Source organism: Perna viridis, chromosome 2 (genome assembly GCF_037379345.1).
Source record: "Perna viridis isolate PV_CMFRI_1.1 ecotype Kerala chromosome 2, ASM3737934v1, whole genome shotgun sequence".
NCBI classification, from domain to species: Eukaryota; Metazoa; Mollusca; class Bivalvia; order Mytilida; family Mytilidae; genus Perna; species Perna viridis.
In genome coordinates, this window is record NC_142446.1 from 52,585,863 (window position 1) to 52,608,279 (window position 22,417).

At 30.9% G+C, this 22,417-nt stretch overlaps 1 protein-coding gene across 12 annotated transcripts; it reads right to left on the reverse strand.

Annotated features, from left to right (window-relative positions):
- Positions 1 to 4,042: 4,042 nt before the first annotated feature.
- On the reverse strand, positions 4,043 to 21,496 carry LOC148625979 (uncharacterized). 12 transcript variants are annotated; one of them, XM_088569466.1, is made up of 13 exons: positions 21,369 to 21,496; positions 19,736 to 19,782; positions 17,700 to 17,856; positions 16,438 to 16,743; positions 15,838 to 15,886; positions 14,916 to 14,995; positions 14,119 to 14,178; positions 13,317 to 13,355; positions 10,049 to 10,129; positions 9,358 to 9,384; positions 8,074 to 8,166; positions 7,483 to 7,527; positions 4,043 to 4,758 (listed from the first exon to the last, which is right to left on the reverse strand). In XM_088569466.1, exons 2-13 carry the CDS (start codon positions 19,778 to 19,780, stop codon positions 4,343 to 4,345), a joined length of 1,398 nt encoding a protein of 465 aa, XP_088425592.1. In that variant the 5' UTR covers positions 19,781 to 19,782; positions 21,369 to 21,496; the 3' UTR covers positions 4,043 to 4,342. The 12 variants fall into 12 exon arrangements, with proteins under 12 accessions (XP_088425592.1, XP_088425591.1, XP_088425589.1 ...); XM_088569465.1 differs by having other exon boundaries at positions 9,358 to 9,381; positions 14,916 to 14,998; XM_088569463.1 differs by having other exon boundaries at positions 14,916 to 14,998.
- Between the last annotated feature and the right edge of the window lie 921 nt (positions 21,497 to 22,417).

Genomic DNA, 22,417 nt, shown 5'->3' on the forward strand with positions numbered 1-22,417 from the left:
CAATACTCTTCATAATTATAAGTTCATAGAAAAAAATTGTTATGGGTTATAATAACTTAGTTTTCAATGTAAATAATTCGAACTCACTAAAATGCATACTTGATCAATATTTTATAAAAGCGATTCTACTACTAAGTTAGGAAAAAACCTACTAAATTCTTAAGTTTATATCTGGAAGCCCTTAGGGTATGCAGAGACAGACAATAATTTTATTGTTGAGTTTGAAGATCATACAATATATACTTAAGTATTCTTATAACAACAGTCAAACGGATGGACAGACAGACAGACATGCAACTTTGTGAAGGGTATCACATATAAGAAATTGTTATATTATAGTAAAATTAAGAGGTTCAATAATTTTATACATTTTTTTAAGCAATGAGCAGCATACAAATATACTTTTGTACAATGCATCTCCACTGACCAATAATCGTAAATAGTTCTTACAATAAGTAACATATCTTCGTACAACACTTGTCCGTAAATGTCTTGATAAAAAAAAAGAATAAAAGGGGTTTCACAATGGCTTTAACTATCTGTAAATAAAATTCAGTGAATGTATGCACTGTGTCAACATGCATGCCATATATTATTATAAGAACAGCGTTCAAATATCCTCGCAGAAAATAAAAGGTGTAGAAAACTTTAAATTCATAGAAATTCTAAGTGCAAGAGCCGTAACTTCTGTAAATTTCATTCAACAATAATTATGCAAACGTAATCTGTAACTTCGTATAGTCAGACTACATTCCACAGATCGAATCAATTGGTAAAAGCATTACAAAAAAGTGTAGATGACTGTAAATTCACTGAGATTTTCTAAGTCCAAGGGCCTATCTCCGGTAAAATTCATTCAACCATACCCAAAGTCAAACTTTTTATAGTAAGACTACATGCACAATATAAAATCAATTGGTAAAAGCATTACAAAAAAGTATAAAAAAAACTCCAAAGTCCAAGGGCCATAACTTCCATAAAAATCAATAAACTGTTAGTCGACCTTAATCTGTAACTTTTTATAATAAGGCTTCATACCAAAAACAAACTTATTTGATAGCAGCATTACATAAAAGAATGCATAAAACGCGGACGGACGGACACATGGACGCCCGGTATTTCCATGTCTTTTTCTCACCAATAATTGTATCTCAGAACAAAAGATAAAACATTTCGTTTTGCCGCCAAAAGTATATACTTTCTCCTTTTCTGAGATGAAAGGGGTGTAACTCCCACACAATGCAATGGATCATAAATCACAGAGAATAGGCACTACATTGTACATAAGACATAACGTCATAACTTTGGGCTTACTAAAGAGTGGCGGACAAAGTAAACGACTGCATGTTTTCACCAAAAAATATGGGGGTCACATGTACATTACCTTCACATCCGATCCATATAATGTATGAATACTAATAACCTTTATAAAAAAAATATTATACACGAAACATAGTTCTTGATCGGCACAATGGATATTTAGAGTTACTAATAAAGAAAGAGAAAATTGATACTTATGTGGAAATTATATGATACTACTATGTCATGTTGTGGTATCTAGAATCCATCCTTTACAACTATATTCATTCATATTCAAAGACACGTCGGGACAATAAGGCCTAAAAAAGAATTCTGTGTTTTCTGTAATATCTTTAAAACTAGGGTCGGTAGAAAGGTTTTTTTGTTCTTTTGTTGTGTTTTATGGGGGAATTTTTTTTTATTTGCAGGTCATCGAAACCTACAGCTTTTTTCGGCCAGAGTAATACACCGTTGAACTATATATTTTCATGTGCAACTTGCAAAAATTTTCTACATCAGATTATTTAAAATGCTGCAGCATTGCTGATTCCATGAATTTTGAAACTCCACATCAGGGAGAAAAGCAATTCAAGGAAAAATTAAATGATAAAAACGCAGAAAATCCAGTTTTAATGTTTTTCTGTCAGACACCATAAAACAAATCAGGGTCAGTCGGGTTACGGGAAACACAACTGCACAGACAGACAAGTGATACGGTTAAATTTTCAAAATCTTCTAGAGTGGGTGCAATGTCGATATCTCTTGGGGTAAGTTTCAACCTAAAACCGCCTAAATCTCCTGACAACCCATGCGTTGAACACCCCTCCTGAATCCGCCCCTGCATGCATATCATAAATCCATACATAAATGTACATGTACATGTTAACAATTCCTACAATATGACTTAAACAATACAATAACATATATGTATCTATAAAAAAATGGTCCCTATATTGCCCCCTATTAGTACTGTATGAAAACGTAGCTCCTACATTAGTGTGCATCCTTGGAACTTTTTTTCGATATTACAAACCAAGCATTCCGACATATCACTAAAAATTATCAAAGGACCTACGATATAAAAAATTAAAGGAAGCTCTAATCCGCCAGAATGAAAGATTAAAAAAGATTCACGAAAAAAGTTGTAACCGCTAGTGAGTTTAGGTCTGAAAACTGACCCCCACTCCATTTTTATGTATGAAGTCCCAAAACTCTAAGTTGTAAAATCACAAATTCTAAAATTGAAACATATTCACCAAAATTTCATTGCAATATATTGCTGAATAGGATTTTGAGTTTTTTAAAGCCGGGAAACGGGAAATCCTAATAAGTATAAAGCTTCCAAATGATGAACAGGTTTCAATATACAATAAAATAGTAAAAACTGTAAGAAAATATTACAAACATTCAAAAAGCTAGACACATTTACAATAATAAAATTACTTACAGAATTTTTCCGTAAAACCTTCTTCCCGGGCAATGACGCACTACTTTCCCGTGTAAGTTCGGGTTAGTCTAACATATACAGGTGACTTACAATGACTTAACAATCTAAACTGCATTTGCACTGTTCGTTGAACACTTTATTGCTAATTTTATCTTTAAATTATTTTTTAGAAAATTTTTGATGAAATAAAAAGAAATGAAACACACATAACCATCAATTCGATTGTAATGAATGATCAACTCCTCTATTAAAATTATTTTAGACACATTTATATTGATCCGGAGAAACTACAATTATCAACTGAACGTGAAAAAATGGAATATTCTAATACGCAGGTGTCCGAGGGACTATATTTAGATTGATTGTTTAACAAATCTAGTTTCTGTCTTTAAATCGGTCACCACACGAAATATTAGAAGATAAAATACTAATATATACATATAATATATATTAACATAAAAACAGAACTTTTTAAAGGATATTTACACAGAGTGCAAAATTAAATAGCCCCTCAGCAGAATTGTTTCAAACTCTTCCAATTGAGATGGACTGCGGGGTCCCAACTTTTCATTTAATAGAAACAAATGGTGACTAATGTGTTGTAAATAGTACACAGATGTATTACATTCACTTAAGGTTTCACTTACTTTTAAATGTACAGACATGATTTTCATGAAAACTCTGTCACCAAAGGTATTGAAATAAAACCTCGCCAAAAAATTAACCTCTCTTGCGAATACTGCTCTACGAAATCGAGGGAGGAATTACCGCGGGGGGGGGGGGCGCATTTTATCTGTATTAAAATAAGTTGCTAATTATATAAAAGCGATTCGCATACTATAGTACATAAATGAATTTCATGAACAATAATAGCAAAGGACGTAAAGAAATCCCTTAGTCGGTCATTATCATATATCACAAATACCATATATAAGTGCAAAGTATTTTTATAACCACAAAGACAGTCAAATTATATCCTTTAAGCTACATTATCATGGCTATATAATGAACAAAATGAAGGGTTTAACGAATATACGGAAAGTGCTACCATTTTCAACTTTATTGTTATGGTGTTATTTAACTATAGGGATAAATTAACGTGTTTAGTCACAATTCGTATTGATTTTGCTCAAAGTTGACGAAAATATTTGTACTCAACTGACATTGTTGATAATGAATCGCTATGTTGTTTTATCGCTAATGTCGCAACTACAATACTATAAACGGAAATATGTGACACTTTGTAAACATATACTGTGCGTCTAATTATCAACAATTAAATAAATAAGAAATACAAACATTTAAAATAGAGTTTAATTAAGCAGATTATTACATGAAAATATAAATTACAAACACACACACACATACACACATAATCATACATAAAGGAAGTATACGTTGAACATCATATAATGCACCATTTACATTATTTCCAATTTACAGCATTCTTGTGCTACATGTACTGTTGTGTTGGTGAGTAACTGTAATAACATTACAGTGTATACAATGTTTAGACTCTCTCCTCTAATGCTTTTCTTTATGAAATTATGATCATTACTCCGATTTCAAGAAACTCGGCGACTTTTGCTATAGTAACTAGGACAAGACTTCAAGACTTTGACTGTATAACTTTCCCCATAAAACCTGTACGTCATGATTGAAGTTAGTATTATTATAATAAGAAAGATCGATTCTGAACTGGTCTTTCACCTTCCTATCCGATGCAAAACCATCAACCTTTATTACTTTGAAATGATTTCTATTTTCTAGAATATCACCACAGTCGTACCCTTTTTTTTTCAAATTTTCCATTGTGAAGTCTCTTGAAAGAAAAAGAAATATAAATTCACTGTAGTTCAACAGATCATCCATGGTGACTTCTTTTTCTCTATTTAATAGGCCAGGATCATTTATATCCACTGAATCATCAGATAATTTTAAACTTTTAATCAAGGTCTTTTTGAACAGGGATACATTCACTGTGTTTTCCTCTACGTGTACAATGGATATGGCTGTAATAAGTATGAATTGATGAATAAAAACAGATTATTATTCAATGATAATAAAATATATAAGTTGGTTGATATGATAGTGTGCACCCCACTCATCAACCAAATAGGATTTTCAGCTAACCTTGTATCTCAAATGTACGAATAAAAATAAATAAACTGAAGCATTCTGGTGTTTTTGGTTACGTTTTATACCTAATAGAAACAAAAACTCATTTTTTTTAAATTTTTTTAATAGACATGAATAGGTATCATCATATAGCCCAATGTCTCAGCTTCACAATGCTATAAAAAAAATTGCAGTAACACAGAGTTTCGGAGTAAAATGGGGAAATCATACCCCAACCCTACGAAAAATCATTTAAGTTGACATAGTTACATTGTCAAACCCCCTAGAGTACTCATGCTTCAGTACAAATGACTACTTTAGTATGTTATGTTAAGGATTATCAAAATCAATACTTCCGGGATTCTTTGATGACCTGTGGCGATTTTTGCAGTCAAAATTTCCTTTTTGGGGTTAACACTACTACCAAATTGTAAAATAAAGGAATTTTTAGAACATCAGAATTTCTTATATTTCATCCTTTATTGCATTTTTTCCAAAACAGCACAAACTTTTGTATGATGCAGTACAATAATATTATGCTTGAGCTTTCAGATGAGTCCTAGTAATACATATTTGAACTTTCCCAATTCAAGTTTTGGAAAAAAAAATGTCACCCCTGCCTATCAAAAAATACCACAACATGAGCCTAAAAGTTAATTTTAGCTTATAAACGGTGAGCAATAGACATTCTGGGTACTATTGGTAGATTATCAATGTATTAGTTATATCTGCTCATATCAGGCGCGTATTTTTCAGTTTGAATGTGACAAAAATGAGTATTTCATGATTTTTTTTAAAAATTTCATACTTTCTTTTATTTCATCTGTAAATGAAAATATCGCACTTCAAACAAGTTTTTGTATATTCAAACACAATTATATAGAGTAGTATCTTGTTAGGAGCCTAAGTTACAAAATTTGACTTTCCAAGTCCAATTAGGTGAAAAATTGCCACCCCTATCCATAAGGAAAAATCTCAACATGAAATTTATAGAATCTATAAAAAAAATAGTACAAGTATTTTAATTATCGATTTATTCAACATGTTTGCTCATTTCATGCAAGTATTTGTCCGTTTTCAAGTTGACAATAATGAGTTTAAAAAAAAACAGTAATTTTCGGAATTTCAAATTTTCTTCTGCTTCACATGTAATGTCCAATTAATTATGATACACAATATATAAATTTTACATTGTATGTATGCTGTGAATGAGAATTATGTTTGATACAGAAAGATTGTTTGAATTTGTTCTAAGCTATATTTGGTGGGGTAGGGATACATTTTTCTCTTTTTTTACTCAAAAGTCTAAGTGATACCACATTTTTCGTCGTTCTGTTGTAATGCTGTGGGACATTGTGCTATATAATGCTACTTTTATGCATTTAAAGTTTTACACATACTTACCCCGGAAAGACAATTCACTCACAAAAATCTTGGCTTTCTGACTTACATGGGTTGGTGGAAATGTAGGGTTATACCAAAAAGGAGTAGACAATGTTTTTAACGACAAATTTATTTCTTTGGTAATGGGAGATAGAAAGGTCTCGAAATTTCCATTAAATTAATAAGGGGATGTACGTTTGACCCTTCCAGCCCACAGACTAAAAAAATAAGCAAATAATAGAACATAACAAATGAAAATAGCTTTTTAAGTAATATTGTCACAAGTTTAAAATTAAGATTGGTGTAACTATTTTCAAAGTACATATCGTGTCCAAGGTACGGAATAAAATAGTACTTTAAAAAGCTTTATTGTTTCAGCAATCTCTATCAACAAATGTATAATTAAGGTGTCATCAATTTATATCTGAGTTGATATTTTGCAACCACAAAAGTGCAGTATACTAATTAATGTATCTACGGTCATTTTACACAGTATACAGTATAAGAAGTTATAAGTATGCTGTTTACTGCTTAAACGGTTTTCTTAATAAAAGAACATGTAATAATTTAAATGATATTAAAGTTCTGTGATATATCACACATTAGCTTTGTCATCCATAAAATGAGTATATAGGGTAACGTTTTATGTGAGTGATGAATGCCAATAATTTATGTTAAAACACTGTACAGAAATTCAGAAAAGGAGTCATCAATTGATATGCTGCGTGAATTAACCAACTGATAAAATGAAATATCTTTTCATAATGGGACTGCGCGAGGAAAGTGTCTGTCTAAATTTAATTCATTTTATCAAAATTTAAAAATGAAATTACATACCAACGTAAACAAAAACAACAACGCATTATTTTAATTCCTAAAAATGCATATTACATTTATTAGATTATCATATCATATTACGTGAGAAATGAGTTATGTACCTAAATAATTACAGTCACAGAAGGTAATAGCAAACACGTGATTTGATTTGTACACACTATAAAAGTCTACTAGTATTTAAAAAAAAACAACAGAAAAAATGCATTTCAAAATGTGTTTAAAATACTCTTCAATTTATGTCAAACCCTAATTGCTTATTGCTAAAACCGAAAGCCTTAAAATTTAAAATTAAGTAAAGATTCGACAACTGTTGGAATTCTGTCTTAAATATCGTTCGGTAAACTTGATTTGACATGATTCTATACATAAAAACTCTTCGACAAATGAATAGTTCATACCCTTTTTCGTAGTTTCTTTTGTTGACTCAATCTTCTGATGCTCATCTACAAAAAGGTATTACACGTGAAAAAGGCAATTGACTTGATACCAATCAACATAGACAATGATGAGATCCATGACGTGAAACAAATTAGTGCTAAACGCTCTTTCCTAAGATTGTTGAATTTACATAAAACAAATTTTCTCAGAGTAAACTAATTTTCAAGTTCCTATGGACATGTGAAAAAAGGTCCATAAGACAGAAAGTATACCTCGAAAAAGTGTTTAAAAGTAAAGTCATTTTTTAAATGTTTATGCAGTGACGGTGAAATGTACCTAAATCGCAAACCGAAAACGTGTCTAAATAAACTTTAAAAGTCATTGTTTATGACTTCAGATGTATTTTGAACCGTGGCAAACTAACATCTTTCTTAACTGAACCATTTGTAAAGTTTTGGTATATAAAGGTCTTCGTTTTGGTATGTGTACTTTTTTTCCTAACTAAATTTTGTGATAAATTAAGTTTCAGCGTTTCTTTTTTAAAATTGCATCAGACCAACTAAATTCGATACCATAGATAAGAAGAAATATGTATAGTTCAACACTAATACCTGACATTTTATCAACGAATGCAGATTCCTGCTTTGTTGGAAGGGCTGTATTTGTTGTAGGAGTTTCTTTTTGAAACGACCGACTTTTTTCTTCTGAAAGACAATAAGAAAATCCACACAAATTCCATCATTCATTATCTTAATATAGTAATGTATGGTGTATCCATCTGCACCATGAAAACTGATTTATTCAACGGGTCATAGTTTTCCTTTCCTCGTTTGTCTACCCCGGACTTGACTTTTTATGAGCAACTCAGCGGGTGTTTCTAGAAAACAGAGGACGCTTACCCTACGGGTGCACCTGGTCCATGCTGCCAGTTTTTAGTGGACTCCGAGTTGCTCATTTGCTTTTGTTACTTTGTATGTATGCTTTTAGTTACTGTATGTTCTTTGTTGTGTATTCTGTTTCCCATGTTTGGTCTTTGTCCCTGGATTACATTCTCTTGATTACCGCTATGACCTTGGTTCCCTTGATTACTCTTTGATTACCGTTATAACCTTGGTTCCCTTGATCACTTCACAGCTCTCGGTACCGCTTTTATTGTAGTAATTATTATTTGTGACAAGAAACTCAAATAAAATCTATTGTTGAAATACAACGAAAATGATACTTCCAATTTAGAGAGCTAGCACTTTGCTCAAAACGTTAACAGGCATGATAAAATATGTCAATATAATTGAATAAGCAATAATTTGAGACAAGAAACTAATATAGATATTATATATTATATATATGTTATTAAGCAAATTTTTCACTACCTAATTTGCTTATTGTAATTCTTTTTGAACCAAGACGAAAAAACACTAAGGTAAGGTCCAAATATCGATATCTCTGAACGAACTGTAATTATCTTTGTAAATTTCGAAGAGCGGTCAATATGAGTCAACGAGTACCCTTATTGAATAAGTAAATTGTAAGATTTACGCTTCACGGCTCATTTAGAATAATTTCATGACAATAGAGATAATCATTTTGTATTTGAGCTTTGCAGATGTCCATCTGTAGTTTTTACCGTCGCAAATATCTGTTAATTTCCTCCGCTACGCGTTGCAAGGGTTAACCAGATTTGAGACAGTAAAACTACAAATGGACGTCCGAAAAGCTTTAAGTACAAAACAGGTATAACTAATTCTAATACTGAAAGCAAACACTTTGTTCCAAGCATTAACAAACATAATAATATATATATAAATAATTGAATTAGATATAATTATCATAAGACGTCGTACACTTCATTTGTTTAAGATAATGTTTTGCTAATGTTTTGCAGGTGTAGGATTTACCTATAGCTGACTGAATAGTGTTTTCTGCTAAAAAGGAAATAAGAATACATCTTAACATATATGGTGTGTAATGTTAATTAATAAACTTTCCAGGCGGATTTAAAATAACGATTTAAGCTAAAACCAGGTAAAATTGAAATGTTCTTAGCCATTGGCGGATGTTTCTAGAAAAGCAAAGGGCATTTACCCTACCAGTACACATTGTTATATAATGTTCTTCATTGTGTGTATCTGTTTCCCTGTCTAGTTTTTATCACAGGCGTGCATTCGTTTGATATCAACTAAAATCTTGGTTCTCTTGATTATTCCTTTTTATAATTAAAATATTTATTCAATACATGAACAAGTCTGTTTACTTTTATCGCGAACAGTAGTATGTATGCTACTGTTTTCAAAAGAATGTTCGTACTTTTCGTTTTAATCACAGTTTAAGCTTCATATTTTTATTTTATCATTTATTTGTGTTTCTGTTTGTTGTTCGTTATTTATTGTTTTGCTTTACTTTAGTTTTGCTTCGAACCGCAAACATTTGCTTATTAAATACCTTTGCGACAGAAATACTAAAGTACCTCTCATTGCTAAATCAGTGTGCGGTTATTTCTTTATGAGCAAAAATGATAATAGTCATTTCTTAATTGTGCTGTGGAATGATTATCTAATAGAATAGCAGCAGTTAAACAAATTAACAGACCTGAAAGTTTAGAACTTTTTCGAGAATCTTCTGTCGAGGATGTTTTAGCTGGAAGGCTTTCCTTTTCAATCTTTTCTGTTTCTTCGAGCCATTAAGAAAGTAAAATTGAAGAAACAATCGATTATGCAGGGTAACGATTAGTTTTGAATGTCAGTCTCGGAAAACATATTTTCCATATAATGCTGGACCATTAAGTTACAATTCCATTAAAGTGCAACGAAAATGAACATTTCAAGTGCAGATACAGTACCTGTACGGTATAAACTTCCCATCTTACGGGGAATGGGGCATGGGAATGGAGCAATGGAGAATTGGGGATGGGGCAATGGGGAATGGGCATTGGTAATGGGATATATGAATAGAGCAATGGGGAATTGGGAATGGGGCGATGGAATAATTCTGATTGGTCAATCAAAAATAATTGTTCTGCCTTTTCTCGCAAGCAACGTACCTATCATAATTCAATGTCAGCAATCTAAAGATTGTTGTTATTTCTTAATCTTGTTTTAGAATAATTTTAAATGATCATAGGTGTCGTAGTTCATTATTCATTGACTTTTTAAAAATATTTATCGGAAGTACATATAATTTCCAGTCATTATAGATGGTCGCGCTCATACGTTTCTAAACATATATCATTTTTTTTCAAATCTGGATTGAAATAATTTTGTGTCGGAGACACTCACATGATTTTTATATGACAAATTGAACATATTGAGCAATAATAAGAAGACCATTAGCAAAATATAAAATGTTGATTCCCTTTTAATTGACAGAAATAAGTCATTTGTCAGAACCTCGAAAAGGATAGTAATATTGTCATTCTTATTTAAAAAATAATTTGAATTGGACAATTATTGACATAAGAATTGTCCGCCCTTACAATCTGCATAAATATGTCATTATTGAGAAATTGGACTGAAATTAATGTGTCACAGCCACACATATGATGCTTATTTTGACAATTTTAACATTTTGAACGATAATGTAAGACCATAAAGGTAATTTCAAGCGTTTGCGCTCATTAAATTTGCAAAAAAAAAAAAAACACCTAATTTTCAAGAACTCTATCCGAAATATACGTATCACAGCCATCAACAAAAGTGATATTGACAATTTTAACATTCTTTACAATAAATTTAGACGAATAGGTATATTAAAAGTGTTTGCATACATACACTTTGCAAAAACATGTCATTTTGAAGATTCTTGACTGAAATATTAGTGTCGCAAACACCAACTGGATATTAATATTGCCATTTTTAATATTTTAAACAATAATTTTGGGCCATTATTAAAATTAAAATTGTTGGCACCTTTACAATCTGCAGAAAGATGGAATGTTTGAGAAATTGGACTGAAATTAATGCGTCACAGTCACACATATTATTCACTTTTTGACAATTTTATAACAATGATATAAGACCATTAAGGTAATTTCAAGTGTTCGTACTAATCTTATTTGCAAAAATATCTCATTTTCAAGAATTTGCTTTGAATTATCAGAGCCATCAACATAATACTGATATTTACAATTTTAACATTCTTTACAATAATGTTAGACTAACAGGTAGTATAAAAAGTCTTCGCAAACATACACTTCGCAAAAATATGTCATTTTGAAGATTTTTGACTGAAATATAGGTGTCATAACCACCAAATGGATACTAATATTGCCATTTTTAATATTTTCTAGAATAATTTTGGACCATTATTGAAATCAAAATTGTTCGCACCCTTACAATCCGCCAAATTATGTCTGAAATAATGTGTCGCAGCCACACAAATGATGCTTATTTCGACAATTTTTACATTTGAAACAATTATATCAGTCCACCATTGAAATTTAATTTGTTTGCATCCATACTGTTTACAGAAACATATTACTTTCTTGAACTTAGACTGGATATGTATACATTTGGAAAAGTGTTTCCCTATTTTATATTTGAAATAAAACAATAATATCCATTTTAAGAATCATTTTAGAAATTAGATTTACGCACAATTTATATTTATATCTACAGTTTTAAGAATATTTTTAATGGTTATTTCTTATGCAGCTCGAATGGCGACGATACATGTATACAATGCAAATATCGCGTGACTTCGGTGAATCTCGAACTCGGCGGCGAGATTCTAAAATTAATATTGATTGCACAAAATTTAAACCTTTTGGATCCTCATTCATTATATATGTTTAATGAAACATTTATTGATTTTCTTTCCGAAATAAGTCGATGCAATGGGGGATGGAGCAATGGGGGAATGGGGCTATTGGAAATGGGCTATGGGGTAATGGGAGATGGGACAATGGGGGTGGGGCTAGGGGCATGGGGCAATGATGAATGGGGGATTTGGCAATGGGATATGGGGCAAATGGGAAGTTTATCACACAGGGACTGTAATTCTGTTAAAAACCCCATTTTTAAGAGATTCCATTGAAAAAAATCATATAAAGCCAGTGATGGAGAGATCAAATATGTTTTGTTTTTTTTTCAGAAAGGGAATGCATTCTTGAGTGATAGTAAATTGTCAGAATGGTGTTTCTGACTTTTCCAATTTCACCCGATTCTTATACACAATTACAAATCAAATCATAAAACATTAACTTATTAATGCTTTTGGTAGTGACATTTATTTTTTTTTTAATGTGAACGTTGTTTCTTAATTCATTCAAATAAAAATCTTGTGTAAGGTAATGTGAAATCTAATTTACTGTCGACAATAACTGGATCAATATTTTGTAACAAATCGAGAATTCCCAGAAAAAAAAAGTGGTTGATTGAATAAGTTGTTTCTATTTCAGAAAATATACAATAGCGATCCTCGAGTGAGTCCGGGGCTTAGACGCGTTTTACTATTAGTTATATCGGTAACATTCGGCATTAAAGCAAATGTAACTTCACATTTCTTTTAATTATAGTTTCTAATTCGAACAAATTTATATAACTTAGCAGAAATGGTGTATATATCATAGAGACAACAACCCCACCCGGAAAAACTGTCAGTCCAAGGCCAACTATTGGTCTATGTGTATATTGTTTTGTAACGTATTGTAGTCTTATATTTCTAATTTGATTTGTTAAAGAAAATTGTCCCAAAAACCAAGGGAATGAACATTTTAGGCCGAAAGAACTTTGGGTTTTTACTTTTCACATATTTGTACCATCAAATTTTCAACAACAAACTAACCATACCACTTAGAATACTATCAATTTAGGCATGCTTATATTCGGAAATTGATCAGTAAAACACATCAAGACATTACCTGATAATATGTAGACTACTATAATCGGTAGTAAAAACGCTGTAAAAAAATTGTAAATCACTATTTTTTTATATTCATTGTTATGAGTATACATTAGGTTTCGTGCATGGAGAAAAGTTTCTTCCCGATTGCCGTACATTCGCATGCGATAATCGAGTTGAGAAAGACTAAGTTCTAATTGCTTTCCTGATCCCTTTCGGCTATTCATTTTTTGTGAGACTGTTTTTCATATATTTATACTGCTGATAGAATAATACCAATTAAAGTGTCCACGTTATGCATAAGACAATAGAGGTATGATATCTTAATTAGATTTTTTACTTCTATAAATGATCAGACTTTGAAAGACGTACTAATACATGGCTTGGTAGGCGTAATTTTGAGCGTTAGCCTTGTTTCCATTGAATTGAGACACATATGAACGCTTATAATTGAAAGAGAGGTATAGAACTATGATAAATCATAATATTGCTTCGGATTTCTTTTTATATGGATATATAAATACTAGAAAATTGACACGACCGTACAAATTTATATATGGTAAGCAAAAAATGGCAAGTGTTTTCGGGATTTGGTGATTGCACAGACATTTTTGTTCCTGGTTGGTGACCGTCGATGAAAATAAAGATTTTAATAGATTTTAAGTAAAAAGAAATTTATTAAGCAAAATAAACGTTCAATGTAAGACCCCTTAAGATTCATCTTCACCTTTCACAGATGTTTTTCTGTATGTTTTATCCAAGTTTTCATTCTAAGGTTTTGCTTTGAGGTGAAAACACTTGGATTTTAAAGGCTTACTCACCCAAAGTTATTCCTATTAGAATTGTAATTTCTATTTTTACAGAAGGAAGTAAAAGTCCGCCTGTAAAAATGATGGAAATGGAAGTCACGCACGTAATACTGTAATAAAAAAAAGCTCTTACTCAAGGCAAAGTGAAAGTCATACCTACCTCATTGACTATTTTTTCAATCATGTACAAATGAGAAGTATCTTGATGTGTTTTACATGTGTATTGTTTTATGTATGGGTTTAATTCATGATGAGGAATACGCATGTATTTTGACATATGGTTCCCATGCGTGTTAAAAACAGGTGTAAAACGCATATGTTCGTGTGTATTACATGTGAAAAACGACACATGCTTTAAACAAAGCATGGTGCATTTTTTTCCTGTGAAAAAGTTTACAGAAATATAGTTTTGCACCATTACAACTTACTGTCATAATAGAGCAGTTTGAAATACCATGCTTGAAAAGTAATTACACATTATTAGTTCAGAAAAAGTAAATAAAAAAAATAAATATACTGTAAACGTTGTATATTCTCAATTGTTTAATCTTTTCGTGAATAAATTCTCTAAATATTAATGTTTGCTACATCTGTTGCTTAAGGATCGAAGCATGGAACTACTTCATTTTATTTTAATATAACTATTTCTTCTCCTTTGCAGACTTATATAACAAAGGCAGAAAACTATTCAATATTACTAAGCATACCTTGATTAGCGAATTTTCGCGGTCAGATTTTGTGATTTATTTAAAAAAATAAAAAACGCAAATGTATAATGTTTTAACTAGTTTGAAAATACCACGACTTACTTGTTCTTTTGTTATTAGTAGTATTAGACGAGGTAAGTGTATCTTTCGAAATTGTTAATTCACTACTGGAAGAAGATTGCCTACTAAATAGAAAACAAATCAAAGATTATTTCTTTGTACAACATTCAACTCATAAAAAAAACCAATGTTGTTTCTCGTACTAAAGGGGATAAATGCCACATACCGTTACAGATTTTATCACTTCACATTTCTTTTATATGCAAACTAACACAAACCTTGAACTATATATCGATATTATATTGTTTGAAATTTGATATATGTGTAGTATATCGAACTGACGATGTCCAGCGAGAAGTTGAAAGCTTCCATAAAATTCACATATGTACAAACATCACATGCTGGTAAAGAAGTAAGATATAAATAAAAACCAAAAAGTAATGGATTAAAATATTTTATACAAATCACTAAAGAATAGTTCTTACCAAATCATGAAAAATTATAAACAACCAAAAACAAATTAAGCTACTCTAAAATGTAAATGTAAGCGTAATCAATATTCTAGGTATCGAAATAGGTATTAGTGATTCGTAAAATACGAACAAGTGAGTAGGAATGAACATTCACAGAAATAATTATGAAAATATGATATAATGAAGTACAAAGAGTAATCAAGGGAACCAAGGTTATAACGGTAATCAAAATAATGTAATCAAGGGACAAAGACCAGACATGGAAAACAGACATACACAACAAAGAACATAAAGTAACTAAAATCATACATACAAAGTAACAAAAGTAAATGAGCAACTCGGACTCCACTAAAAACTGGGAGCATGGACCAGGTGCACCGGTAGGGTAAGCGTACAAAAAACACTCTTCAATGTGTTGCATTATTTTCATTTTTGTGATGATTCGTTTCCCAACTATTACTATTACTAAGAACAAGAACAAAACATCTTACGTTAATTTACATTTGTCGTAAACTTGATCGTCGTTTTTGCATTGGGCTTCTGGAAATAATTTAAAAAAAAGAAGAAATTAAGGGGGTACACGAGACCTAAGGGAAATAACACTGTCAAAATCAGCAAAACATTTCATTTTGTGGCATTATTATGTTAAACTCAAAGCATCTAAGTGATACTTAGTGAAGCTACTATATGTTCATTGAATATATTCCCATGAGAAATGTGGTTAAAATTTCTTGAAATCAAAGTTAAACACTAAAGTAAATTTCAAGATATTTAAACCAGCCGAATAAATTTTAGAGAAGGCGTTAGGTACCCCATAACATGATAGAAGCATTTGAGATTTATTTAAAATAAGATCGAGCACTCCATTCTATAATTTATTTTTGTTGAATTTTGTTGGCTGGTTTTTTATTGTTTTTTTTAATATGTGTTTAAATATTTGGCCTTTTTATCTCTTGACACTTCTGTTGTTTATATTATTTCTTTTACTGTGTGTATAAGTGGAAGAAACTACTACTATGCCTATCAAAATAAGGTATTCGTTGTATATAGGTGAATGAAAACTCTACAGAAACAGTTGTACATGTCTGTACCTTTTGGTTTAAAGCCTTGATTAATCTTCTGACGGAGGTAACAGCTACAATCTTCTTGTATAGGACTGCAGAAACACGTATTATTAGGTAGAGTAATAAAATGGTATCCTCTAGATGCATCACACCAGCACGTGCTGTCATTTATTGTATTTCCAGTGTCACATCTCCTCTGACCTACTTCTGAACACAGGGATTTGAGAAAAATACATTTGTATCTTTCATTCGACCAATCACGTTTTGGTTGATAGGAATCGATTGGACATGATTCATAATCTATGTATCTACCACGAATAATTGGATAGTTTCCTGGAATGGTATATTAAAAGCAGTTACACAAAACAGTGGATATCACGCATTTAGAAATGTATTTTATCTGTTGTTGAAACTGTCAGATAGATATAAGGCAAACGAGAGTACTGTTAACTAACAACAATTCAAGAGTTAATAGCTGAGTGGAAAAATCAGAAATGAAATTAATAAAACTAGTTCGAATACCAAGTTCTAGTCAAATCTAGAACTTATCTACTTCAATATCAAATGCGTAGTGGCATTATGCTTCGAATGGTGCTAGTAATGCTAAAGATAGCAACTTTGGTGAAGTAAGATAACATTTGTTCATAACACAATAAAATATGTAAATACACATGTATAAGGAAAAAATAATTTGTTGCATAAGTTCATCATAATGAATTCATAATGGTGCAATAATTTAACATCATTTAGCAAAAAAACTGCTGAAAATTGTAAATTTTGTTGTTTTTTTTTTTGGACATATTTACATCCAGAAAATCATGTCCACACCCAATTTCATATTTTAACATATGATAAGCTATGTAATAATGAATGCATCCGTTTCGTTGGTATATACACTATTTTTATGCCAAAAATATGACCAGAAAGTGACCAAAAGGAACAAAATTTGACAGTATATCCGAATATTGGTAAACCTCAAGCAGTTGTTCTGTCCATTTAATGCAAGAATTATCAGAAGTTTTTTATGTTTTCTCATTTGTGATGGATTCAAGTCACCGAATTTAAAATTAAATTATTCAACAATTTATGATTGCTTTCGATTGAATACACTACAAGTTGTTTTCCATTTATATTGATCCTTTACATAATATAACATTGCATCCGCAAGTTCGGGAAACATAATATTTGACCTCTATATCTCGGAATAATTTTCAGCAATATAGACCAATCAACCAAAAGTATTTTTAAAAATACTAGACCAAATATTTTGAAACATCACATAGTGTTACCTGCTGATACCCATTTCCTTTCTCTACATTCCTCTTTGTAAATGTTAGGCCCATTACTGTCTTTGGCTAAACAATGGTACTCTTTACACCTAACTTTGCTCATGTAATCTTTCTCTTTCATAATGGGACATCTTTGGTCGTATTGGAAGCTTAAAGTCTATAAAAGTAACTATAATTTATATAATCGTCGATGATTATATAATGTGACATTGATATCCATCATAAAGGGTACGGATTCAGTTTATTATGTATATCAAATGATGCTAATGTAATTATTTAGTCATTGATCTTGAAAGTAAATTCAAGGGAACTATGATTCAAACGGTTGAAAGTCCAGAAATAGTGCCTGAAAAAAGAGTACACATAAGAATAAAAAAAAAAAAAACACATAGAATCAAAAGTTAATAAGCAAAATGAATTCTTGACCAGGTACACAAGTAGAGGTAAGCATCCTCTGATTTTGTTTTTTTAGAAACCCGTGGAGTTTCTCAGAAAATGTCATGTCTGGTGTAGACAAAAGAAGAAGGACTTCGTAAAAAAATCGGTTCTCATGATACACTGCATATAGATGCATACACTATAACGATACACAAATTCATAAAGAATGCCATAAGATTTTTGTATTGGTGATATAAGCATAGTACAGACCGCGTAGGTTCGCCACAGGTAAAAGGGAAGTAGAGGATACGGAACGGAAAGTTATCTGTTTGTCATACTTTCTATTTCCATCCATTTTTAAGAGAAGGTCAAGCTATGAGGCTGATTTCAAAGTGCATGTATCCTTTTTTATTAATATTTTGTTTAAAAGCTGATCCACTGTTCTGTGGAAATCCGATGTATTAAATATATATGAAATAGCATATAGTTTTCTTGTATTGATGGCAAAAATGGGTCAGGGAAGAATTGAATTCAAAGTAAAATTAGCCTTTAAATCTATATAGATGCGGGAAAAGCAAATTGATACTTCAGAATCGAAAATTTAAAACACACACAAAAATTATACATAAGAAGATTTGAAAGAAATATTGTATCTTATCTTTAAAACTTTTATGAAAAGTTATTCAAAGGAACCATAAGCCCCCAGCTCTCCCTCAATCGACAGTGTACTTTTTAAGATTTGTGACGTAAACCTTTTTGTGAGCTCCGTGAATATAGACTAAAATACAATTGTGTAACCATATATGAAATAGCATATATTGAGTTTTGTTTTACATGTATCAGGGTGAATGCATATTGAGCAACTTATAGTGGTGGCATTTTTAGTTCTACATTATCATTTATGAAGATGTCACAATGTACAAGTATACAAGTATAATAATTACATTGATAAAATTGTTAACCAACAAAACTAGTTCTGAAATTGTATTGCTGCTTAATTCAATACTCAAAAAAGTTACTTATGGCCGGAACAAATTATACTGCATCTCGCCTATGGGACGAGCAATACAAGTTTTTCCATATCACTAACATTTAGTAGTCCACATTTTGTTATATTGTTCACTCATTCATTGGTCTGTAAATTTTATTTCATTGGTATTTCATTAATATTATAGCATTAGCTTGGTTCTCAGCTGACGAAGTATTACACATTTGAATGCTTTTTGTTCATGTTCAACTAACATAATTGCTTGAACAGTACGGATCTACATAGAATGATAAGATTAAGTTAAGCCACCATACACTAATTTAATTCCGCATTTGTTTGTTTTAATTGCCCTCCATTTCCGAAATATTCTTTTGAAGATTGAAGAAAAAAGTAAACAAGGCATCATCAAACATATTTCCTAATTTAAAATAATATTTAAAGAAATATAGACTAAAGCAATAATTAATTGTATGCATAATATAGATAAAGTAAAAATGCTTCCATGTTTTATGAACGAATCTACAATAATACCTGTATATTGTACATTATGTTTTTTTGCTTAAAACATCTTAACCAACAGAGACTTTAACCTGCTGTTTAAAGTTTTGTTATTATTATTATTATTATTATTTTTATTATTATTATTATTATTATTATTATTTATACTTACAAGCATTTGGTAGACTAAGACAAGTTGAAGGCTATTTCTTTTCATTTCTGTGTAATAAATCAACAAAAATAATTCAAAATAATTTAGTGTCTTCCAATTTTAAAAATTCTATGTAGTGGGCAACAATGTTACAGTAAAACGAACTCGTTTCTGTGATTTAACTATTAATGCAATTTCTATATCCATAGTAAGACAATAAAAAATTGAAGGTTTGTTTTAATCTATTTGATTAAAATGAAGTATACAAGCAAATTCCTAAATTTTAATACTTCATTACGATTGATCGGGTAATATTTTACTTAGGTTTTACAATTCAAAGAAAAATAACAGACATGAATGGTCCCAACCAGAATTGTTGAAACGTTCAAAGCATCCACCATAGCGACAAAAATGATGAAATTGTATCTTAAAGAAAGTAAATGTTTTTCGTTCGTTTCGTTAGAGGAATTTCTATTTCTAATACAATGCACTTATAATGTAAAAAAAAAGGGACGATGGACGATTAAAACGACTCGTGTGGCCCATTTCTCTTAAATTTGTGTAGGTAGTTATCTCTATTGACAAAAAGTCAATAAACCTTATAAATAAGGATATTCTTTAATTAAATTTTGAAGAGGACAGTTGGTATATATTGAATGATGTATCAAATCTACTTATAGAATAACAAATAATGGGGACCAGGGGCAATGGAAAGGCCAATTACATGCGGTGAATATAAAAAAAAATATTTACTGATCGACCAATACTATATGAAAAATGTGAAGATACAAATGGGCTGGAGTTGTTTACAGCGTGCTTCATTCTTAATTATTGTGTACCATACATATCATTTTTTACAAGATATAGACAACTGGACAAAGTATTATTAAAAATAAGTGTTTTCTGATATACAATACAAATGTCTATTTTCATACTGCAAAAGTTACTGAAGCTATCTTATACATTTACAACAAAAAAGTTAATTTCCAAAGACAGGAGTACATGTAGCTATGCAAGTAAATACAAAATCTTATTTAAACAATTAAAAGAAGGAATGCCCATATTTTGGCCTCAGGACCTCTGTCAGGGGGGATACCACTGCACTGTTAGAAAAATGACCTTTCTCTTCTGGAATAAGAGTTAAAGTTCTCATTTTCTTTTGTCCAGTTTAATAAATTGAAACATATATTGATCTGTTTTCCCTGTCTGGTCTTCGTTCCTAGATCGCGCTTTTTTCATTCCTGCGAAAATCTTGATTCCCTTCATTAGTTTTTGTTTTAACACATTACACCTTATTTGTATTTAGTGTTTTGTTTACCTTTTTAAATATGGCTACGTTATCTATATGTTTAATGATTTACTTCACAATTTACACTTCTTTATGAAAGTACATTTTAGTTCCTTGTTTGCTGCCTGCACATGAAAAAAATCGGTCTAATATTATATTCGTAAGGTGAACATAAATTCATTCTAGATATATTGAATTGTTGTAGAGATAACCTTTTGATATACAACCAAAATAATCATAATTAGTCCGTTAAAAAGTTCAGAAGGATTACACAGAATTAATACAAATGATACAGGTGTTTAAATGTGGTGTTATTATTATAATAATGTATTGTAAACTTTGCATTTACGTTATACTACTACTTACCCTCAATAATTAAGGCATGATAGTTCTGTATGAAACTGATTTGTGTAACTTATTTCATAACGCACACTTAAGCGGGTGTGTAGTTTTAATATAAATGTTTAAAAGACCTTCGAGTTAATCGATTAAATCACCTGTGTGTGAAGATTGATTTAACAGCCTATTATTAACTGTGACATGGGTACGCTTTTATTGGATTTTAGTTAGTAGTCGACACTAGCGAAATAATTATCTTTATTTTCTTTTGTAGTTACATGTATGTAAATTCAGATAAATGTAACCTCATTTCAATGTCACTTCTACTTTTTTAAAAATTTTTATGTGATATTTAATGATCCTTTACCTATTTTCAAAGTAAATGCAGTATTCAGATTGACACGATTGCAACGAATTTGTCTGACAAAACTATTTCTTGTATGTTAGGATGTATTTTTATAACTGTGGTGTGTTAAGAAAAGAAACAGCAGGGTCTAATGATTGTTTTACTACTTTGATAAGTTGCATGCGAAAATATAATCACACAATAAATGAACTTTCCAATAATTATTTTTCTACTATGTCCTTTTATGTTTGCGAATAATCATTGTTTTTCATCAGGATAATAAAGATAATAAAATGGAATAAAAGAAAATGATTTCCCAAAAGTTTAACTTTTTAAGAGTAATCAAGGAAACCAAGTTTATAGCGGTCATCAAAAGAATGTAATCCAGAGACAAAGTCCAGACATGGAAAACAGACATACACAACAAAGAAAATAAAGTAACTAAAATCATACATACAAAGAATTAAAAGCAAATGAGCACCTCGGACTCCACTAAAAACTGAGAGCATGGACCAGGTGCACCTGTAGGATTAGCGTCCTCTGCTTTTCTAGAAACACCCGCCGAGTTGCTCACAAAAAGTCAAATCCGGGGTAGACGACAGAGGAAAGGACAACTATGACACGTTGAACAAATCAGTTTTGATGGCGACGCAGATGGATACATCGTAACGATCCAAGAGTTCATGATGACGACCATAAATGTAATTTTTGTAGCAGAATCCTATCTTCG